The sequence below is a fragment of the Uloborus diversus genome, chromosome 4 (genome assembly GCF_026930045.1).
Source record: "Uloborus diversus isolate 005 chromosome 4, Udiv.v.3.1, whole genome shotgun sequence".
Classification (NCBI taxonomy): domain Eukaryota; kingdom Metazoa; phylum Arthropoda; class Arachnida; order Araneae; family Uloboridae; genus Uloborus; species Uloborus diversus.
The window spans coordinates 159826175-159848139 of NC_072734.1; the positions used below are offsets into that span (position 1 = coordinate 159826175).

A 21965-nucleotide genomic window follows, 5' to 3' on the forward strand; every position below is an offset into this window, starting at 1 on the left:
AGGAAGCATTTGATACTCGATTCAGCAACAAGTGTTTGGAAGGTCAGAGTCTGTTTCTTAGCCTCCAAGGAATATTTGACTCCATGATACTTTTTTTCTAGATAAATCACCAGAATAATGTTTGCGATTAAAAAAAACTCCAAGGTATAAACCATCTCAGGCAAAATATAATCATTTCTACTGCAAATCTCACGCAAGACATGCATGCCATCACATGGGAACGGGTGGATTACCATTTGGATGCGAGCCGCGCCACAAATGAGTCACATGTTGAAATCTACTAAATATTTAAAATCTAAATAAATTAACCATCAGGTACATAGAACCTAATTTTATGATTGTGTTAAAAATTCGGGTTCAGAATTGCCGAAATTCTTTTATGAACGCCCTGTTCATTATCATTGAATATTGGAAGGGATATGACAGGCATTGTAACTCTTATTAAGAATCCTTGAAGTAATCATGTAGATTTAATTCTGGTATGTAATGAACTCCTTCTTATCCGTCTGAAGATTATCCGTGCTGTTTGCAAATTACTTATCAAAATAGGGGTCGAGTTGTCTCTGGGAATGGAGCGAGCATTCTCTTTTCTCTTTCAGCCAACAAATAGTCCCAAAGTCATTTTTTCCCGTAGATGTCCATTTTTTTTTCATTCATGGTTTACAGGGATAATATTCGAGCGTCCTTGTCCTTCGATTATCCCTGTAAACCAGAACATTGATTAGCAGGACATTGAGAGCATAAATAATGTCATATCACGTTCAACAGCTTTAAATATTTCAAATGCAAAGCTCAATCTAGACAAGCCATACAATGTTTACACTTACTATTTTGCGGTTAATGTTGGGCCTCAAAAACTACTCGTATGCATTTTCTTGCTTTAAAGAATGAAATTTTAAAAATGAAGCTATTCATGTTTCTAAAACTTAATTCTTCGCAAGTCTCGCACAATTCCTTCGAAGGGAGAATGAAATGTAGGAAAAAATATATAAATAAATAAGATAAACGAATATGAATCCTTACTTCACTTTTTATTTCTCCCTCATCGTCTCGTCTACGATTCAATGCCAATGACTGGTCTATCAGTGGGCCGCAATACATAGGATTCACAAATAACCTAAAATAGAAACATATTTCCATAAACAACAGAAATTGGTAGATCCGAACGAGAAAAGTTAAAATTCGACAGAATAAGCTGGGTAGTTTGAATTTTCTTGAAAGAAATGAGACTGGAGAGAATGACTATCAAATTAAAAGCAATTTCTTTTTTTTTTTTAAATTTTAACCTGTTCACTTTACAAATTAAAGCTACACTTTACAAATTAGAGCTGTTTTTAAGGCAGCTCTGATGAAACAAATCTTTTTTTTTGGGGGGGGGCGAGGGTATATTAGTTGACTAAAAAAATGCCTCTTTAAAAAAATTGTCCCAGAAGCAAAAATCTTCAGCTTTCGCCTTAAGAACAGTTTATAACATTATATACTGATCCCTTTCCTTAATTATAACACTATTTATTACAAAAGTGACGACCAACAACAGAATCTGGGCCCAGCTAGAATTGGTGGTGCTACGAAAATCAAAGGTTTAAATTTCTGAAAAGCTATTACGTAATGGAACTTTTTGACTATTTTTCCTGAAATCATCGTCAAAAAACATATTAGAATCATCGATTTGTAATCACTTTTTCTATAGCAAGTTTGCATAGAATTGATGACAACTTGAAGTTTGAATTGTCCGACTACCGTGCATCAATACATATTCAGCAAAGTTAGTTAGTTTAAATCATGTAATAAAGATGACAAATTTTATTGCGTTTCGCTAACTGTTACATGCCACACATGGACACTCTGAGAACCGTAGTTAAAAATTCCATTTACTGCATAGTTGTTGCCCTTTGCACAAAATATATCAAGAACTTTCAATAATGCATGATAAAGCAACTACTTAAACAACGCAATGTGTGTATGTACAGTAGAACGACAATTATCCGTACTAGGACTATCCGAATCGCTGATTATACGAATCGCTTTCAGAGTTTCAGAGAAAAAGATTAAGGCGAAAACGTACAATGATTTGCACAATAATAATTAATCTGTCTACGCATACCATTGTCCTTCTCTCGAGAAGTTATTCAAATAGCTTACTTCAATCGAGACGTTTAGCAAGCAATGACTTTTATTTATAGTACCATATGCACATACTGTACTCACGTACAGGAGCAACACTTGTAGGTACGCGTAGTATGAAGTTTTACGTTTCCATTTGACTAATTAAAAGATTTTTTCCTTTAAAAATATTTTTTCCACATTTTCAACAGTAGGTGGTAGAAATGGACCCTTTTTTCGGAAAACCTAATTATCCAAATTTTTATCCGACTGGGGTCCGGTCCCAGTTGATTCGGATAATTGGAGTTCTACTATTTTTATAAAAGTGTGTGCGTATGCGTGATGTATGTAAGTATTTGTAGCAATGAGAAGTACATGAAATTTACAAGTGTTTTAGAATTAAATATAAAGAAGTACACGTACAAAAAAAGGGGGGGGAGGAGAAAAAGCTCCTTTAATAAAACTTTAAACTTACTTCTCTGTGCTGGCCAATCTCTCACATTTGGGCGTCCAAATATGAACGGCAATCCAAGTTTGGGACAACAGCCACAAAAGCCACATCCAAGCATATTGATCCGATACAAACTCCTGCAAGAAGTTACCATTTGGGCAAGTCCAGAACAAGTACCTCGGTATGAAAGAATCAAAAGTGCACTGGTCCTCCGCTCTCAGTCCACAAGCAGCAATCGCTCCGGAAATACAAAGCGGTATTGTTAGGCTGATGGGAAATGCAAAGCTGAACCCTTGGATGCAGATTTTACAGGCAAACTTCGCAAACACGTAACAAACTAAAGCTGCGCTTATCTGAATCATGGCCACATGTATGGGGGTCATAGCGAGGGAAGGAATAGATACCTGTAACGATGAAACATTATTACAGTCCATGCATTTATAATTGGCGTGTCAATGCTAAATACTTTTCCCCCTTCTGGTTGTCATGGTTACGGCAGGATGAACTTTTTCCCAACCTTGTTTCTACAACACGTAACATTTGCAGAACTAGCGTGGGAAAAAATTTCAGTAATCTTCTGCCGTTACCATGGCAACCAGGAGGCAAAATGGGATGAGAGTGGAAAATTTATTTATCCTTGACACGCCGATTCTCAATAAATAGACTATAGGAGATAAATCTTAACAAATAAACTTGAAAAAATTAGTCAATTGATAATATCGAAGAACTAACCTGTTCATCAAGAGGGCTGGCTGTCGGTACGTCTGGCATGTTTCCTTGAAGCAGCGTCCTTCTGATTTGTTGTAAATTGATAGGATGGCTTCTAAAGCTAGCACCAAAACCTTTAAAAATTACAGCTGCATGCTCCATATTCATATGCAAAAGTCCAAACATTGAGCAGAGAATAAGTAAAGTTCTCCACACAGAAATAAATACATACGTAAAATACCTAGAAAAATACGCTTTTGTTACGATTCTTCCAATAAAAACGAGCTAGGAAATATATTTATACAATATGAATACGTTATCAAAGTACATAACATTTAAGAAATTTTGTACATTTGTGCAAGTTACTTAAGTATTCAAATTTAATGCTATGTTATACCTAAGAGGATTATGAGTTTCAACCAAACCTCGTTATCAGTTAATGCAGGAGAATGAAACACGTTAAAGACAAGAAATTAAGATTAGCATTAAAAAACATTTTTTAACTTCTATCAATCATTGATTAATTTTTTGAAAAAGAAAAGGAATATTGATGCTCCTTTTTTTAGCAATAGCGATTGCTTATTGTTTTTACTTGACCGTAATTGATGTTCCTTTGATTTTATTTTTCTATACTTATAATGCAAACTCCTCTGGTCCACGAGCATGATCATCCTCCTTGGCGGTGGCGTCCAAGTCCCCCAGAATCAACTTTTTTAATACTTGATCCTCTTGACTTTAAAAAATCCTCTTTAGACCAAAAACAACATCCAGCCGCTGGCATCTTTTTGAATTTTGACGCCTTGGATTCAAATTATATTTTTCGTAATTATGACTACGATAAGAGCCGTTTGTACAAACAAGAAATCCAACGAGTAGAGCCTCATCGCAATTCGTGATTGCGAAAAACATCATTTGAATTCAAGGCGCCAAAATTCAAATTAATGTCAGGCGCTGGATGTTTTTCTTTTTTTAATATTTTGTAGATGACCACTAAAGTTGATAAACGAATAAAATTGCTTCCCTCACCTGCTCTTCCTCAAGTCTTCCTTGATGGCACTCAATTTCCGGATCACACCAATAGGGGATTTCTTGTCCAAGAAATTTTCCCACCATCTCACCGAGACAAGAACGATCGCAATGGGGATGCACCAGGCCCTGGGACTATCGATTTCGGACAGGGGCCAGGCGGCCAACGCTCCTGCCTGCAGGACGATGGCCACAATGTCGAAAATCACTTTGAGGGCCCTCCGATTCTCTTCCTTGTGCCGAGATAGGAGACTGAAGATAGCTGGCACCAGGCAGACACAGTTGGTGAGCATAGCGGATTTCACGACATCTAAATCGGGCAGTACCACGAATACCAGCAGGCAGAGGCCTGTCGTGGAAAGAGTTTCAGCGACGAAAACCTGGAACGAAAAGGAGTGTTCACAGCTATTAAAATGGTAAAAGTCGAAAATTTAATATCAGGGTACATCATCATATCGACGACCCCTACGCTGTAAATCAACTAACTCCGTATATTGTCAAAAATTAGTTTTTTTTCCCTTAACTTAATTATTTCTTCAAACTGCATCAGTAGAAAAAAAGAGAAACTTCAAATGTTACCTACAAATAGAGAAATTTGTTGTACTAAAACCCGCTAAATACACAACATGCAAGAAACCTGAAATATTTCTATTGCCTCCAGATAAGTTACCAATCATGGAGTTAACTGGTTTACAATCTAAGTTCTAAGCTGGTTTACAAAGGACAGTGAGAAGCAATGTGATGAAAGAGAACTTTTTAAAGTCCAGGGTAAAGCGCATTCAAAGTTTAAGCTCCAGTTCTATCATTAAATTTTTATTGTAAGTCATACTGCATGGCAGCACTCTGTTTCAGATCTTGCTGATAGCATTGACGCATAAAATGTTTTGAAAAGTAATGGAAACTTTAAATGTTAAATGAAGTGAGGTCAAAAGTTAAGTTAACAAAAGTTTTATCTGAAAGAAAATATTTTCAGGAAAATAAAAGAAAGGAAAAAGGAAGGGAATAAAAACAAAAGAAGAAAAAGAAAGGGGATAGAAAAAAAAGAAGGAAAGGAAAGAGGATAGAAACAAAAGAAGAAAAAGAAAAACTAAAAAAAAGGACCAAAACGACGTTTTACTGACTTCTTCATCACGAGTACAATCCTGATCTGTCGTAAACGGTTTGTGTTTGTGTATAACAAAGAAAATTCAGTAAAGTTTTCAAAAGTTTAACGGTTTACGCGATGCTTTTCAAATGTGGTGCTCTCATTTTTAAGCAACTTCCCTGTATAAAGTTATAGTTTACTTCTTAGTTTGTGTAGTGTGTATAACAAAGTATCATATTTGTCACGTCTTTTCTTCTTTATATACAGAAGATATAAAAGAAGATAAATAAATACCGCTGCGAAGGTAAAAAACTTTGGCCTCTTGTAGGACTTGAAGACGCAAATGCGGCAGCTGCGAAAGAGAGTAAAAAATTCTGGCACAACCATTATGAAGAAAAGGGCCCAAGTCCAAGCCACCCTCTCTAAAGTAGGAAAATAAACCTCATAATCTCTGTCTCGATCTAAACCTAGAAGAAGAAAAAAGCAGAGTTAAATTACAAGAAAAATTGTTTTCCATCAAGACATGTCTTTTTCACAAAACATTGTTTAAAACCAAGTCTTATTATTTAGGTTTAAAGTTTCCGTAAAGTATTAATCGCAAGAAATTTCTCAGACATTAATAAAAAGTTTCAAATGGTGACTTTTTTTCTTTTTTTTTTTTAACTCCAAACGGGAATTTAAAAATTTTTGCAGCAGCTGTATGCGTATTATGAAAAAAAAAAAAAAAAATGCATGATTTCTATTTCGCGCTGAGTTTAGAAAACAGCAGAAATGAACTTACAAAAAAAAAATTAGTTGATGCATTATGATATTTTTTTAAGGCGCAAATTTGTTTGAATATATTTGTTGCTGAATTGAATCCCGCCTACTCATTAAAAAAAGAATCATCAAAATCGGTTAACGAGGTAAAACGCTATAAGAAGACAAAAAAAAAAAAAAAAAACATACGGTTTGAACTGATAACCGCCTCTTTTTTGAAGTCGGTTAAATATAGGATAGATGACTCGATATTTTCGATATTTTGGAAAATATCATGATATTTTCAAGCCCTGAATGGAACGTGTATTGTATAATCTGTTACCTGTTGATAAAAATCAGTTATTTGGAAGCGCTTCGATGAATTAAAAATGGCACAATGAGCTGTTCATTTTATTTTTAAAAAAATACAAGTTTCCTGTGTTAAAAAAGAACATAACAAAATTTTTATCCACCGCAATGACAATTCTCACTTGATTGTGGGCAGTAATCACGGTGTAATATCAATCCGCATTTAATACTGACTCACGAAATTCACAATCAGTTGGTGTCAAAGGTGATGTAAATGTAGGACACTTCCAGCTCTTTTACTTTCTTCTTGAACATCGCAGCGCTTCTATGGGACTGCAACAATGGTCTGTCTTTTCGTTTTGTTGCGTTTGTGAGATGTTTCGATTGGACATGCTTTGATCGAAGCATGTGCTTTATGAGATCTTTGTAAAGCTATCTTGTCATAAGAATTGGAACGCACGAGTTTGAAAGATCATGTCGAGGAAGCTGTTTTCATTCTTCGAGTCTGAAAGTCGCGAGCGGCTAATTATTATGCACCTTACTTCATATTGTCCTTTAGATGTTACAGAATGGTTGTTAGATACCATTTCTGATGTGGAATTACTAGCTATTGCGTTTTATATTCCTTTTCATGAATGCACTTCCGTTACTTGTTAATGCGAATTCCAGAACTGCTCGACACCGTGACTTTGGGCAAGCGTAGTGAAAATTGAAATGACTCAGTTTTTAATGTCCTTTGGATGTAACAGAAATGTTGTTAGATACCATTCCTGGTATGGAGTTGCTTGATATTTCTTTCTGTATTGCTTTTCATGAATACACTTCCGTTACCTTTTCGTCAATTTTAGAACTGCTGGACACCGTGACTTCAGGCAAGAGTAGTGAAAATTGAAACCATTCAGTTTTTAATGTCGTTTGGATGTTACAGAATAGTTGTTAGATACCATTCTTGAGAAGGAGTTACTAGCTTTGGCGTTCTGTATTGCTGTTTATGAATACACTTCCGTTACCTTTTTGTCAGCCACCGTGACCTCAGAGAAGCGTAGTGCAAATTAAAATCATGAGGTATTTAAATTCGCAATTCTATAAAAAATGTGGGAGGCGCTGCAGTCTCCGGCTAATGGCGGCTGAAAGAAGTAAAACCAAGACCGACCGACCCACCTACGAAGGATATGGCTGCCGTGGGCAGTTAAAAAGCAGTAAAGGCAGAAATGAGTTTTCGAGCTTTTCAGTGGAAACCAAATAAGCACGCTTGTACAATAAAGCTAACGTACAATAGGTAACAAAAATGCAAAAGAAAAATTGCAGTTACTGCCCTTTAGCTGAACACGGCAGTAACCTGGTCACCAACTTTTCACCGAAATATGCAAAAATAATCTTTTCACAAAATCTATTATTAATGCTTTTTCTCAATACACAATTCTACACAAATATAACAAAAGGAATCGAGCGGATTCATACAAGCCCTTGTTGCCCTTTAGTATATTTTGTCGATAGGTTAACACTTTAAACTTGATTCCCATAAAATTATGCACAATTATCTGCAGCGGTACAGAAATCTTGAACAGATATAACACCTTTATAACAATTGAAAGGCTCGGGGCAGAAATGTGACATGCCACAAGGAGTGACTTTTCGAACAAAATTTTCGTTTCTCTTAACTAAAATTGAAATAAACATGACAATGAATTATATCATTTGGAGAAAAACATATGTGGGTTTCGTATTTCAGAATATATAGTGTGTATTACCTTTAAAAAATTCAACAAATTTTTTTTATAAGTTGGAAATTGGCCTACTGAAAAATCCACATCATGTGGCGTATCACATTCTTGTCCCGAGCCCTATCATTGAACTGCTACGCATAGAATCGTTTCAATCAAAATATACAGAGAAGAGAGTAGAAGTATGAAATATGGGAAGGGGAAGTAGAACTATTTTTAAGACAACTATGTAGATTTTGTTTTCTTTTTCCTTTTTTTTTTCCGACAACTTTCAATTTTTCTTCTTCTTCTCTCTCTCTCTCTCTCTCTTTTTTTTTTTTTTTTTTTTTTTTTTTTTTTTTTTTTTTTTTTGGAGTCTCAGAGACAGAAAGATCTTCAGCTTTCGCCATAATGGCAACTTATGACACTATATGCTGATCCCTTTCCTTAAATATAACGCTAATTACCGGTTGGGCTACAAAAATCGTAATTTCCGATTTCTGAAAAGTTGGTACGAGATGGAATTTTTTGACTGTTTTTCCCCAAATCAACGTCAATGGATTGTAATTACTTTTTGATTCTTTATTTGCAAGCCTGTGTTGTTGTTGAGCTCTATGAAAAATCTTTCGTTAAAATGTGAAGTTGAAGACGACAAACAAGAATCTAACGAAATATCCAATGAATAGTTGTTGGAATTAGAACAAGAACCAATTCAGCCAGAAAAAAAAAGCGAAATACAGATGCAACAAAGAGTTTATAAGGTTAAATCAATACCTTGCTAAGGAAAACATGGATGTAAATTTCGAAAACTAGCCAGGAAGCAAATTACAACCATCAATTTTATCTCTAAGAGGAAGCAATACCGTATTTAGCGGTAGCAACAAAATTACCTTAACGAAGCGTTAAAAGAAGTGTAAGTCTAAAAATATTGTAATTTTTTTAATCGAAACTTTTGTTCCACTTATTACATGCTTTGTTTACTGCAAAAGATAATATTTGCTTTTCAGCGCCAAAACATTCATCAATTTGATGGCATTGAGCAATGTACATAATAGCCATCAGTAACTTTGATGTAGAACTAGTTCTTGCAATTGTGGGCTAACATCGGTTGAATTCCCCACCCGTGGATTAGTCAGAAGGTAGGTGAGAGATAAGAATGAGAAAATGATTCCGGTTCTGAATCATATACGAAGCAATTATAGATTCCTTCCACGGCTCTTTAAAACCAGCTTTCACGAACTCTGAAGGAGGTAAAGAGCCTTTACTGATTCTTCTGAAGATTAGCTGCCATTGTAGTGTCTGCCCAAAATGCAAGGAGCTCAGACATAGGAAGAAAGCTCAGCAAGGAAGATTTGCAAAAGCAAACAGAAAGAGCAATTATATTGCATTCTGTTACAATTACATAATGCGGTTATTTTTATTTTTAACTCAATTGAAGTGCCTTTAGATGTTTATTAATGTCATCGATATTATCAACAGTTAATTATCTTTATTTTGACATAAAAGCTAACTTTAATTACACTATTTTTTTATGCGGAAATAATTGTGATGAAGTCTAAGAATAACAATATAATAAACAATTTTTTTGGGCACTTGATTGGGTATAAACTATTGAAGTTTCACCGGTTTATTACTTTTTAATGTTGACGACAAACTTAATTTTAATCAACCAAATCTTTTGACATTTTTACTGTTGAAAACTGAAAAGGAAGTTATTATCAATAACTAACATTACCTTTTTATTCAGGATTGGAGCTCGGTTTTTTACGAAAAAAAAAAAACTAATACTGAAAGACCTCCAAATCCAAAATCCCCTAAATTTGTTAAACCTTTTTTATGATACAAGCCTACAAGTTTTCATCTTTCCTTAGAACTGGAGATGACATCTTCAGTCTTATTTTCAACTCATTAATACTATTTAATTTATTAATCGTTTTTCCCTCACTAGTTGAGCCGTTTGCGCATTGGTTTCGAAATTCTTTTTTAGGAAAATGTTTCCCCTGCCACTTAAGAGAAAACATGAATAAATGGTCAAATATCACAAAAAGTTTTTTTTTTTTTTTTTTCACGAAGTATGACTACAAAACCTTAAAAACAGTTTTCATCAAATGAATTTGCATAAAATTTTCAGGAATTTTTTGACTATACCATATTGCTTGAGCGGTAATGCCCGACAAGGTAGGGTAGTTTGGTAATTGCGTTCGAAGTTTGGATTAAACTTGAAGTACGACAAAGGTCATATATGTAGATGTGTGGGATGTTCTCATCCTACAGATGCTTGATCAGTACATGAGGCTTTATGCGACTACTTTCTTCATATTGTAACCACACATTAAGTGAAGCAAAATCAGGTTTCCTTATCCATCCTGAAATCTTCATGAAAAATGCAGATTTCTGTCTAAACACAGATTCTGTTTGTATTTGAATGGAAGCAAATCATCACCACCACCATCACCATCATACAGCAGGTTTACCATAGTGACCTGATTTCAATCACTGAGCCGGTATCACGCCTGCTTACATGAGCATCATTACCCTTCTTCGCCATGTTGGACTTGGGTGCATTATAATTGGCTAACAGAGCACTATGCAAAAATAAATAAAAGCATGAACATAGGACTAAACGTATACATTTAATAGTCGTGAAGAATAAATTAACAGTTGAAAATAAGAGTGTACACATACCTGCAAGTTAGCTGTTGTAGAATTTTACAACAAAACAACTTCAAACTAATTATCTGAGGTCACAAAAACACCTTCCTTCCAACGATGGTTTTCTCTTTACAATAAATTTACAATAATGTTAGCTATGTGGGCGTAAAACACAATTGCGAGTCTTTAACTCTATCCTATTTAGAGATATTTGGATGGACTTTTTAGTACTATGTATAATTTTGTGCTTATAGTTTTAATGATCAGTGTATACTGTCGAAAACGGTTAACATAGGACAGACAGGATAGGGGGTGATTGTGTTAACGTTATACATGGGTCATACCGATGAAAATGGTACATTTCATGTCCGGCACTTTTGGATTTTTTACAGAAAATTTGACAGTTAATATGAATTAATCATATTTTTTTCTTTATTCTTCATGCAATTCTGTTTCATGAAGTAATTTTTGTTTTTAATATTTTGACTTGGGAATTTTTTTAAAAAACATTATGTTAGTCAAAAAGGCAAAAACTTGATGTCCCAGCTTCAAAACAGTGACAGTTAAAAAGTGAGTTAAGTAATTGCTCAGATGCAATAACAAAAAAATTTTCTAATTATATTGCAACACCTTTCTTGTAACAGTTTAAACAATAAATTTTTTTAGAAAAATATTTTTTTAATGAAAATGCAGAGAATTTACAATTGTCCCTACATTTAACAAATTTTGAAATGTCCACTCTGTTACAGTTATTAAAGAATAAAAAAATATTTTTACAAAAAAACTACCAATACTTTTGAGATGACAAGATGGTAAAAACTCAATGTTTAGCTAACCTTAGTGGATTCAACAGTCAACAAGCAAGGTAAGATTCATTCTTAGTCTCTGATAGTAAAATTGAGTAACAAAATGTCCACTATGTTACATTAATTTTACTAATTAAAATTTTAAACAAAATCTAAATTGCATATAAAATAGTAATTTCAGAGTTACTCTTTACTTTTGTATTACTATTTTAACTGTTACTTTATGTTTAGGTTTAGAAAAAAAAATTAACTACTTATTTGTCCACTCTGTTACACTTCTTGTGTAACAAAATGGACAATATTTATGGAAATAGTAAATAAGTCCCATATGCTATTGATGTTTTTCAAAAAGCTTAGCTTAACAAATTTATAGAAAAATTGAATTAAATACAAAATTTTACAAAATGAAACATTGTCTATCTATTTTCTTTGCTTAAACATAGAGATTACTTCTATCTTCAATAATAGTCCACTCTGTTATAGGAATATTTTAACTGATTTGATTGTAATTTTTTTTTAAATATTTAATTTTAAGGCTAATTTGCATAGAACTACACAATTACTAATTAGGATAATCCAACTTCAATCTTTTTTCAAGTTTGTTTCATATAATAATCTAACTTTTGCAAATGATTTTTTTAAATTTGTATTTTTGAGTAAGATAATTAGCAATAAAACTTAAATGTGCCTTTTAAAATGACATTTTAAGCATTTGTATGAAAGATATGTTGCATTTGTTTATATTAAACGAAAAAAATTCAAAAAAAAAATTGAAAATTTTGAATTTGTTTTTGTTTTTAAATGTGTAACAGAGTGGACAAAATCTTTCATTTCTGATAAAAGAACTGAGAAAATTAGATATTAATACCAAGTTGAGCTAATTAATTTTTATCGTTCAGATAAATTAAACCCTTTTGCCATTATTCGACATTAATATTTGTTGGATTAGATGACTTTGGAAAAAACAGTTTTGAAAACTGAAATGTACCATGTTCACCGGAATGACCCATGTATGCTATGTTTTCAGTCAATGCATGAGTAGAGATCCTTTTCCAATTTTTATTTTTAAAACATTGTTTATTATAAGGAACACGGAATTCACACATGTAGTAATTTCTTTTTTGAACTGCTGAATCAATACCACGTTACTGACTTTACTGCGCCTTAATATGCTGAAGAACACAAGTTCACTACTGGAACAGTAGAAACAATTTATTGACATTCCATGAAGTTTTTTTTCTTTCTTTTTTTCAATTCTATAGAAGACTACACAGAGGAAACGGTGAATAATACCAAGTAATTCGACGAATTTGACTCTGAAAGTTTTCATAACAGAGAAAGATTTTATTTACCTAATCCTTTCTTGCACACAGGTAACTTTTTGTCAGGTTGCACTTGCGAAGTCATGAAGAGGAAGCTGCCTTTAGCTATGACGGCCGACAACAAAACTACAGCAAAGGTGAGCAAATAAACGAATAATTTAAGCAGTTTGAGTGTGATGTCGATGGCCTTGGATGTGGCTGTTTCATCCTCCTCTTCTGGTGGGGTCACTACGAAGACATCCCACCCCTTTACATCTTCTTTCCGTCTGAAAATGAAAAGAAAAACTTTTTATTTCTTATTTCTGACGACAATCCTATCGTAGCTTAAGTTGCTGAAGTGATCACTATTCCACCTTACAGCGTATTTGCAAGGCGAGGGAGAATTCAGAAATTTTTCAAGGATGGGGCGATTTTTTTTTCTCCAATATTTATTACTTTCCCTTGCTAGATATCCTTACTTACGATTGCTAATCACGAATGTTTAGGGCTTCAATTCCGAAACGTTTCTGGGGAAGAGCGCCAGACCTCCCTTCCCCTGAGATCATCAAAGATTATCTGAATTTATGTTTTTTGAACTTCAATATCGAAAAATTACCAGTGGAGAGTCCATAAAGGGAGCGGCCATAGCCCCCATCGCTTCACCCTTGTATCTACGCATGTTGCAAGGTTTTTGAATAGCATTACTTGTTTGTGCAGTTAGGGGGGTTTGACGGTTTACCTCCCATGAGCCTTATTTTCAAGCCAGATTATTAATCCTACGGTAGTAATATGAAACCACTATTATGGCTACAGAAACTCCCCCCCCCCTCCACCCTCGTTTTTTTTTTTTTTTTTCTATGCCTAATTTTTCTTCTCGTAGCTATGCGTATATCCTCGTATTTTATCATTGGGTAAAATTCGAAGTTAAATTCTGAAAATTGATAATTTCCCCTTAAATATTTAAATAAAATATTTAAGTTCTGGTTGCCCCTGAAAACTTTGCCAAAACGTTATATCAAACCTGGAAAGACAACCGTGCAAACACGCGCTCTGATCTAAAATGGCGGTTGCGCCAGTCTACTATTGGAGGTAATTTGGTAGTTTCCAAAAATTACAAAGTATTTTTTTCTGAAAGAGCATGTTTAAAAACATAGGATCTGACCTGTTTTACATAATTTGTTCAAGTTTAATATTTTTGAAAAATTACTTTAATCGGTGCTCTTTCATTGTTTACGCTTGTCCTGATGATATCACAAATGATGAAATGCCATTCAGTGTTGCCAGTCGCAGAGCAAAATTTTAATTCGCATCTTTACTCACATTTATTGGCAACGATATGGTTGATAGCAAGCGTAGAGCGCAATTTTTAATTCGCTTCTTGATTATCATAACGTGGAAACGCAGTAAAAATATGGGCCAAAGTGCATCATTTGTGACGTCATCAAGACCACGCCTTGTTTGAAAAATCGGAAAGTTTAAAAAATTAATTAAAAAATAACTGTTGGGAAAATGAAAGTATTTTCTGTGTCCATGCTTTTATTTTTGCTTATTCTATCAATTTCAGTGACTAAAAGTAGTACTTTTGACTGAAGGAAACAACCCCATTGTCGTTTTTAGTCGATGGATGGTTTTTATTCCCTCGAAGTTCCGAAATTTCATAAAATATATCCAATGTAGTAAATACCAAAAAGTATATATATTTTTGGAAATAAGTAAAAACGATTTGATTAATCTTAATAGTGTAAAAAACAAAAGTGTTAAGAAGACTTTCTCCACCACCTACCCCTCTCGCGCCCTAAAGGAAAGTTTACTTCAAGCTGCAGGGGGATATATTTTTATACTACAGTGGCCGCTGCTTATATGAATCACGTTCGTTCTAAAAAGTTTTGATTCCATAAAGCGGCAGATTCAATAAAGCTGGATTTTGTTCCGTTTCTGACGATTTGATTCATTAAAGTGGTTGATTCATTAACCACTGGTTCTATTAAACGGTGCCCACTGTATATAAAACTAGTGGCACCCGCACGGCTTTGCCCGTAGTAGAAAATTGAAAGGTCTTTTGGTTCGCCTGTATATTTACAAATAATGTATGATGAATTTTTTGCCGATTGGCTTGCCAATGTTACAGTTTCACGTTATGATAACTTTGTAATTTACTCGTCCATCTTATGATAATTTTGCTCAGAAAAATGTTCTTAAAATTGGAATAGAAAAAGAACAAAATCGAATTTTCGAAAAATCGCTTCGAGGTGCACACCCCCATGCTACAAACTAATTCTGTGCCAAATTTCATGAAAATCAGCCGAACGGTCTAGGCGCTATGCACGTCAGAGAGATCTTGACAGACAGAGAGATTTTCAGCTTTATTATTAATAAAGATAAGACTCCCTAAAAAATGTAAGTTATGAAAATTTTATTAAAGTATCGTTTAAGTTATTACTACGCGACGGAAAGTTTACTTAGAGTTCAGCAAAAAATCTTTTCACACTGTGTAGGATGAAATATTTGATATTAAACTCTTACCTGTCGTACGGATTCTCAACCAGAGGGGTTTTCTCGTCGTTGTCTTCATCTGATTCTTCATCCGAGATCTGTAAGTTGCTTCGGGGCACCGGCGCCATGACTCCTAACTATTCCAGATGATCACAGATACCTAAGTGAATTAAAATAGTTGTACCATCAAAATTGTTCGTTATTGTATTCATTTTTTATTTTTATCCTAACCCTACGCTTCTTTTACCCCTTTTTTCTATCTCAGAGATTTTTCATTTTCTTTTTTTTTTTTCTTTTCTTTAATTTATTTTCTTCAAGAAATTTTACTCGTTACAGCTCCAAAAACAACATACTTAGCTGTTTTAAAAATGTAACTAGATTTTATTCGCTCATTTATTTGCTTTTTAGTCTACTTTCCGGTAAAAGTAAAAGAAAGAAGAAATAAGCATGAAAGAGGGCTTAATGCATCTTAAAAATATTGCTAAAAACAAAAACAAAAACCAAAACAAAGGGTCAAAACAAGTAGGGTATAAGTGTGAGAGACGCCATACTCTTTGTAGAAATTATGTGAAAAATTAAAAATGCAATAAAAAGCAACCCTTTATGTTTCATTTTAAAGTTACACTATTATTAAGTATTTAAATCGCCATTAACGTGCTTTCGACGCAAATAAAAAATAAATAAAAAATAAAAATTGTTAGTTACAACAAGCCATCTCTCCCATATCGTGTGGGAGAGATGCCATCTATGTTATTATTTCTTGTTTTTGATCTTTTCGCGGATTATTTCCATACCACAATTCTTACGGTACATTGTATTTGACTTGTGCCGCTATTTTCGGCATGAAAAACATTAAACCCAGTCAGTTTTGATTTTTTTTTTCTTTTTTTTTTTTTTTGTTAAATAATGACTTTAACAACATTCCGCGCTCACTTATTTGCGAGAAACGCTACCGGTAGTTTTGTTAGAACGCATTGTATTTTTCTGTAATAAAAATGTCTGCAAATTTAAGAATTTGTTCTTTTTATTATCCGGATTTTCGTTTATCCGGACTGCCTTTGGTCCCAACTAGCCCGGGTAAACAAGATTGAACTGTAGTTTCCAGTTTGTCACAATCATTCGTAATATCACATGAAGGTGATCGGTTTGTTTTGGAAGGTTTCAGAATGCAGTTTCCGATTCTTAACAATAAACATAACAACGGGCCACGTGGATCCACTTTGCAGGTCCCATATAGCCGCAGGCCTTAGGTTAGATATTACTGCTCTAAAAAATAAAAGCCAACATACCAGAAACCCATTTTTATTTTCAGACATTTCGGTAAAATTTATAGTATTTTAGTAATGCCACAATCCGAACAAGATATACCCGCAACCTTGCATGAGTCGAAGACTTATTCTTTTCTCGCGCTACCCAAAACGCACGGGATTTGTTGTCACCCGTTCGTTATGGTCATTACACGTACGTAAAAACTGCTTTTTAAAACTTCAGTTTAAAAAACAAATGAATAAAAAAATCGAGAAGAGTCCCGAACTACATACCCATCCTAACGTCATCAAAGATAGCTGCATTTGAATTTCCAGGACTTAATTTTGAAAAGTTTCCAGTGGAGAGTCCTGACCCACATTTTCCTTAAAGTCACCAAAAGATATAGCTTACAGTCACGCGTTTAGGACTTTTTTTTATTTATTTATTTAAAAGAGATTTCAAAACTCCTCATGCACCACAAAGTATCACATGAGGCTTGCAAAAGTAAGCAAAAATCACAAAAGCTTAAGACAAAAAAAAATATATTTATACATACAAGAATAACATGAGAGCATTTAGGACTTCAATTCGGAAAAATTTAATGGGAGAGGCCCAAATCCTCCCGCTTTTTTCTAACGTTATCAGAGATCACCTACATTTGCGTTTTCATGACTTCAAGTAAGAAATTTTTCTGGAAGTGTGACCATAAATTCCTCTTAACATCTTTAAAGATCGTCTGAAATTTCATTTTTAGAATCTTAATTTTGAAAATTTTTCATAGCTAAACTCCCCTCTACTTCATGTCCTCGAAGATAGTCTACAATTGCGTTTTTAATGTTTCAATTCCAAAATAATTCCAGGGGAGAGTCCATGAAGCTCCCTCCGTTTTCTAACGTTACTGAAACGGCTCACAATCTTGTTTTCACGATTTAGATTACGAAAAATTTTCGAAATCAAATTCACCCCTTCCTACCTTTTAGATAATTTACAAATTACTGTTTAAATATATGAAGTTTTGATTCAAAGTAAGTAGTGCTGAATATATCTCGGAGGGGAGAGGAGTGGTCCCGTTCCTCCCCCTGAAAACCTAGCTTGCCCCCCCCCCCCTTCCTAATGCTCAAAGTGCTCTCTCAGAGCAAAAAGTCTGAATCTGAACGAAGCACTATTTGTTATGTACACTGTTAAAAAAAACCTGAAAGTTCAGGTAGTTTTCTGACTGATTTTAACAGAATATTTCCGTAATGCTACAAAACGTATTTTTTCCTTCCAAAAACAGAAATATCACGAAAGAAAGTAACGAAAACAGAATTTTTCCATTTCTAGGGTTGCCGCTGTGCTGTACTTTGTTAGTATCCTGATTAGCCTTCAAGTTATGATAAACATCGCTTTTTGATAGTGCTTATTAAATCGCACTGTTACATTTTTTAATTAAAAGCTTATTTAGAATAACAACTCAGATGTCGAAGACAAAATAGATAGCTTGCTATTTCATGCCTGGAAAGTAATATACTCGTATGTCGAAATTGTTTTTACGCCTTTGGACTTTGTAAGTTTGGAAAAATGTTTGCGCCATTTTCAGACAGGCAGCTGTGTTTTGATCGCCCTGGTAATTTGATGTGAGTTTTACTGAGTCAGTATTAGAATATTATTGCGGTGTATTATTTTGCTCAATACTTCGAACAATTCTGTTCGTTAGTCATATTGTGTGTTCTAGCGGTGAGAATAGTTTTAGAATCTCGTGTTATCCATTTAAAATAAAGGCTATTGGATTACTTGTGTACAGACGCAATGGAGACACTTAAACTTAGCACCGCTGGTCACATGTAAATATTGTAGAATATCTTTGAACATGTTAATATACAAATGTATTTTTCTTGTTAATATGCATTTGATAGAATTCCGATGGTAGCTGATTTAGAATTTATAGAACTATTATAAAGTTACTGTTTTTGCTCTAACGCGGAAATCACCGGGGGTGGGGGGTATACATCAACTGAGCAAAAAATTCTTCACGTGTATGTCAATGATTCTGTTTTTAAACACAGTAAATTGGTATGCGGTACCCTCCATCAGGTATATTATTCCAAGATAAAGTCAACCGGTTTTTAATGGTATTTTATTTGACTCATTCTGCAAAAAAAAATATTCTATTTTTCATGTATGCTTTTCCATGCCATGCCAGAATATGTACGAGGAGATGTGGAAGAAAATATCAAGCAGTATCAGCATCAAAAATTGGTGTTATATTCAAATCCACTAATTTCCTTGCTGGTACTTTTCGATTATTTTTATTCATCTGAAGGTGCAAATTTCAAGATAGATGCTTGAAAGGTAAGTTATCAAGCAAAAATTTCACTTAAAATATATTTAAGTAATAAATACAAATTAAAAAAATAATAGTTTTTGAATGGTTAACTATTTTTATAATATATATTATTTTAAACATAGGATAGAAAAACGAGAGTGAAATTTCAGTAAAATATGTAAAAATGAGAAACGAAAAAATAGCGCAACGAAAAATCAAGAACCGAAAGTTCTGTAAAGATACAGAAAATTTAAAAACGGAAAAATAGATGAACGAAAAATTTAAAAACGGAAAAATAGATCAACGGAAAGAAGAGAAATGGAATTTTCGTTAAATCGCGGAAAATTTATAAATGGAAGAACAGAACTAAACGGAGAAATGAGAAATGGAACTTCTGTTAATTCACGGAAAATAATTTAACGGAAACGTAATATTTACGGCAACTTTGCTGCCGGTACTTTATCCGTTATTTTCAGGAAATTTTTTTAACAGTGTACGAATTGCATACTGGTTTTAACACATGGAGTTTGTTCAAGGCAAGATTCTGCCTTTATCACTTGGATGCAAATAATATCACGGAAGTTCGTGCAACAAAAGAATAAATAATCGAAATAAAAGCTCTCAAGCACAGGCATACATTTTAATGTAAATCCAATTGACAATTGAAGTGCGACCAACATTCCATATAACATTTAATTCCATTGTTCGCAAAAAAGAAACAAAAGGAAGAAAAACATTCATTGTATTGATACACAACCTTTAATCTCTGGTTTAAATCCGTAACAGATTAATTATTTGCTCTGATAATCTCAAAGATTGATACTTTGAGAGGATAATGGCGTATAAGAATTTGTCCGACTAAGCTTAAAAGCTTCGATCTGCCTTGTTAATTTCTAAAAATATACACTTTATTTCTCCTTCGCGTTTAACAAAAATTACAAGAAATAGCAAGATGAACAAAAAAGATCGCGTGGACTAAACGAGTTAACTTTCTGAAACACCAATATTGGTTTTATTACTTGCATTTTAACAGGTCTTCTCTTTTCCGTTCTGTCAAAGATAATAAATAATGGCGAAAACACTATAAATTAAGAATGATATCAATAAACGTTGTGGAAAGTGGGGCAAGTGACATACTTCAGATAACTAAAAGTTTTCCAAATGAACAAATTGGAAATTTGCTTTGAAAATTACATTACATAAAAGAGAGAACACTGTATTTTATAATAAACTCAAATTGAACGTTATTTTTCATTTTTGGCAATTAATTTTTACCTTTAAATAAAAGGGGAAAATGATCACTTTGCCTCGCTCTTTAACTTTACTTCACATTTCTCTACTATACAAAAAGTTATTTCCATCAGAGAAAATACTTAGGCCAAAAATCGCGATCGTTTTACATAGTTTTCTGGATGCTTGGAAGAATTTTGAAGCTAGTTGAAGTTAGGTTTTCCTAAACGCTCAATGTAAGCGGAACGTTTTTGGGGGAGGAAAGGGAACTTGGAGGACTTTGTGACCACGACATATTTAACGTGTCACACTCACCATTAGCGCTGCCATAACAAGCTATTCGAAATTGCTGTCAGCTCATTTGCGCATTGTGTGACTGTGACAATCAAGTTGGTCGATTGAAGCAGTAGTTGTCAAAATTTTTGTGCCTACCATAGTAGTTATCTATAAAAATTAAAACATTGAAAGTAGCTAAACAAGTCATATGGAAAAAAATTATATTCATTGTTTTGGCTTTCTTGCAAAGTGGCTATTTTCACGTTCGTCAGTTATGCATGGTGCCGACAATATACGTGGAAATAATCCGATTTCTAAAGTAAAATGCCAAATTTAACCAACAATTCATAATTCGGACACCACGTTGTGAACTACTTCTTTCTTTTGGCCTCAGCATATTACTACATTGTCAAAACATGTTGCAGTCTAGCATAGCAACCAGGCACAGATCTATAAATTTTGGGGTCCCCTGCTACAAAATCTGTAATTACTCTCCCCAGAGACCAGCAGTGTATATTTATAACGTAAATAAGTCAAATCGCTAGGTTTTCTTTTCTTTTTTTTACTTCCTTTTACAAAAAGGGAAGTATTGTATTCGCGAAAAAATTTTCACTCAAAAACCGACCTTAATTTCCATTTTGCTCACCCCGAATGAATGTTGAGTTTTTTTTTTCGACTCGACCCCCCATGGATAAGTGCCTAAGAACGTATAGACACGCGAAATATGCATTTTGACGATTCCCGAGTTAATTACGATTAGTTTTCTCATGACGTCTGTATATACGTATGTGTGTCGCATATCTCAAGAACAGTATGTCCTAGAAAGTTGAAATTTGGTACGTAGACTCCTAGTGGGGACTAGTTGTGCACCTCCCCTTTTGGTTGCATTCGGGTGTTTCTAAATGGGTCTTTTGCCCCTTTTTGGGAGGAAATAATTGTTAATTTCGATGTAAACTCAAGTGGTGTTATAATTTGGCGGACACTTGGTGATACATCGCCAGTCTTTTGGTCGCCAAGTTTTGTCACCAACTTGGCGACAAATTTTGCGATTTTTTTTTCCTTTTCTTTTCTTTAATTTGGTTTCAAATTCGTCACTGTTGGTGATATTTAGAGAGTAAACTATTGAATCACATTAAAATTGCCAATAATGAGAAAATGACATTAAATTGGAGTAAAAGAAAGTCATGTGATGCACGCATCAGCTGGGGTTTTTTTTTTTTTTTTTTTTTCAATTTTTTGTTCAACTTCATGAGTTGTTGGTCCCCTTAAGGACGTGTCCCCCCCCCCGCCCTGAAGGGTCTGCGGGTGCGTAGATCCGGGCCTGATAGCAACTCATTACAGCAAAATAGATGTTTTAAATGTCACAAAGTTGAAAGATTAGTACAATGTTAATGCAATGGCTGGGAGATGATTCTGAGAGTACATTTTCTCAAAGTGTAGTGTCGTTGAAAAGATATCGATGTTCTTAGTGAGGGCGTTCAAACCCTATTCCTAATTTTGGCATTTTACTAATTACTTCCTTTTACAAAAAA

At 34.0% G+C, this 21965-nt stretch overlaps 1 protein-coding gene across 1 annotated transcript in view; it reads right to left on the reverse strand.

Annotated features, from left to right (window-relative positions):
* LOC129220445 (chitin synthase chs-2-like) overlaps positions 1-15502 on the reverse strand; it is a 66864-nt gene extending 51362 nt beyond the window's left edge. The window contains 7 exon segments of the mRNA XM_054854865.1: positions 1024-1117; positions 2579-2958; positions 3287-3503; positions 4289-4668; positions 5667-5839; positions 12933-13168; positions 15399-15502. Of these exon segments, the coding sequence (XP_054710840.1) occupies positions 1024-1117; positions 2579-2958; positions 3287-3503; positions 4289-4668; positions 5667-5839; positions 12933-13168; positions 15399-15502 (1584 nt within the window).
* Positions 15503-21965: the final 6463 nt, after the last annotated feature.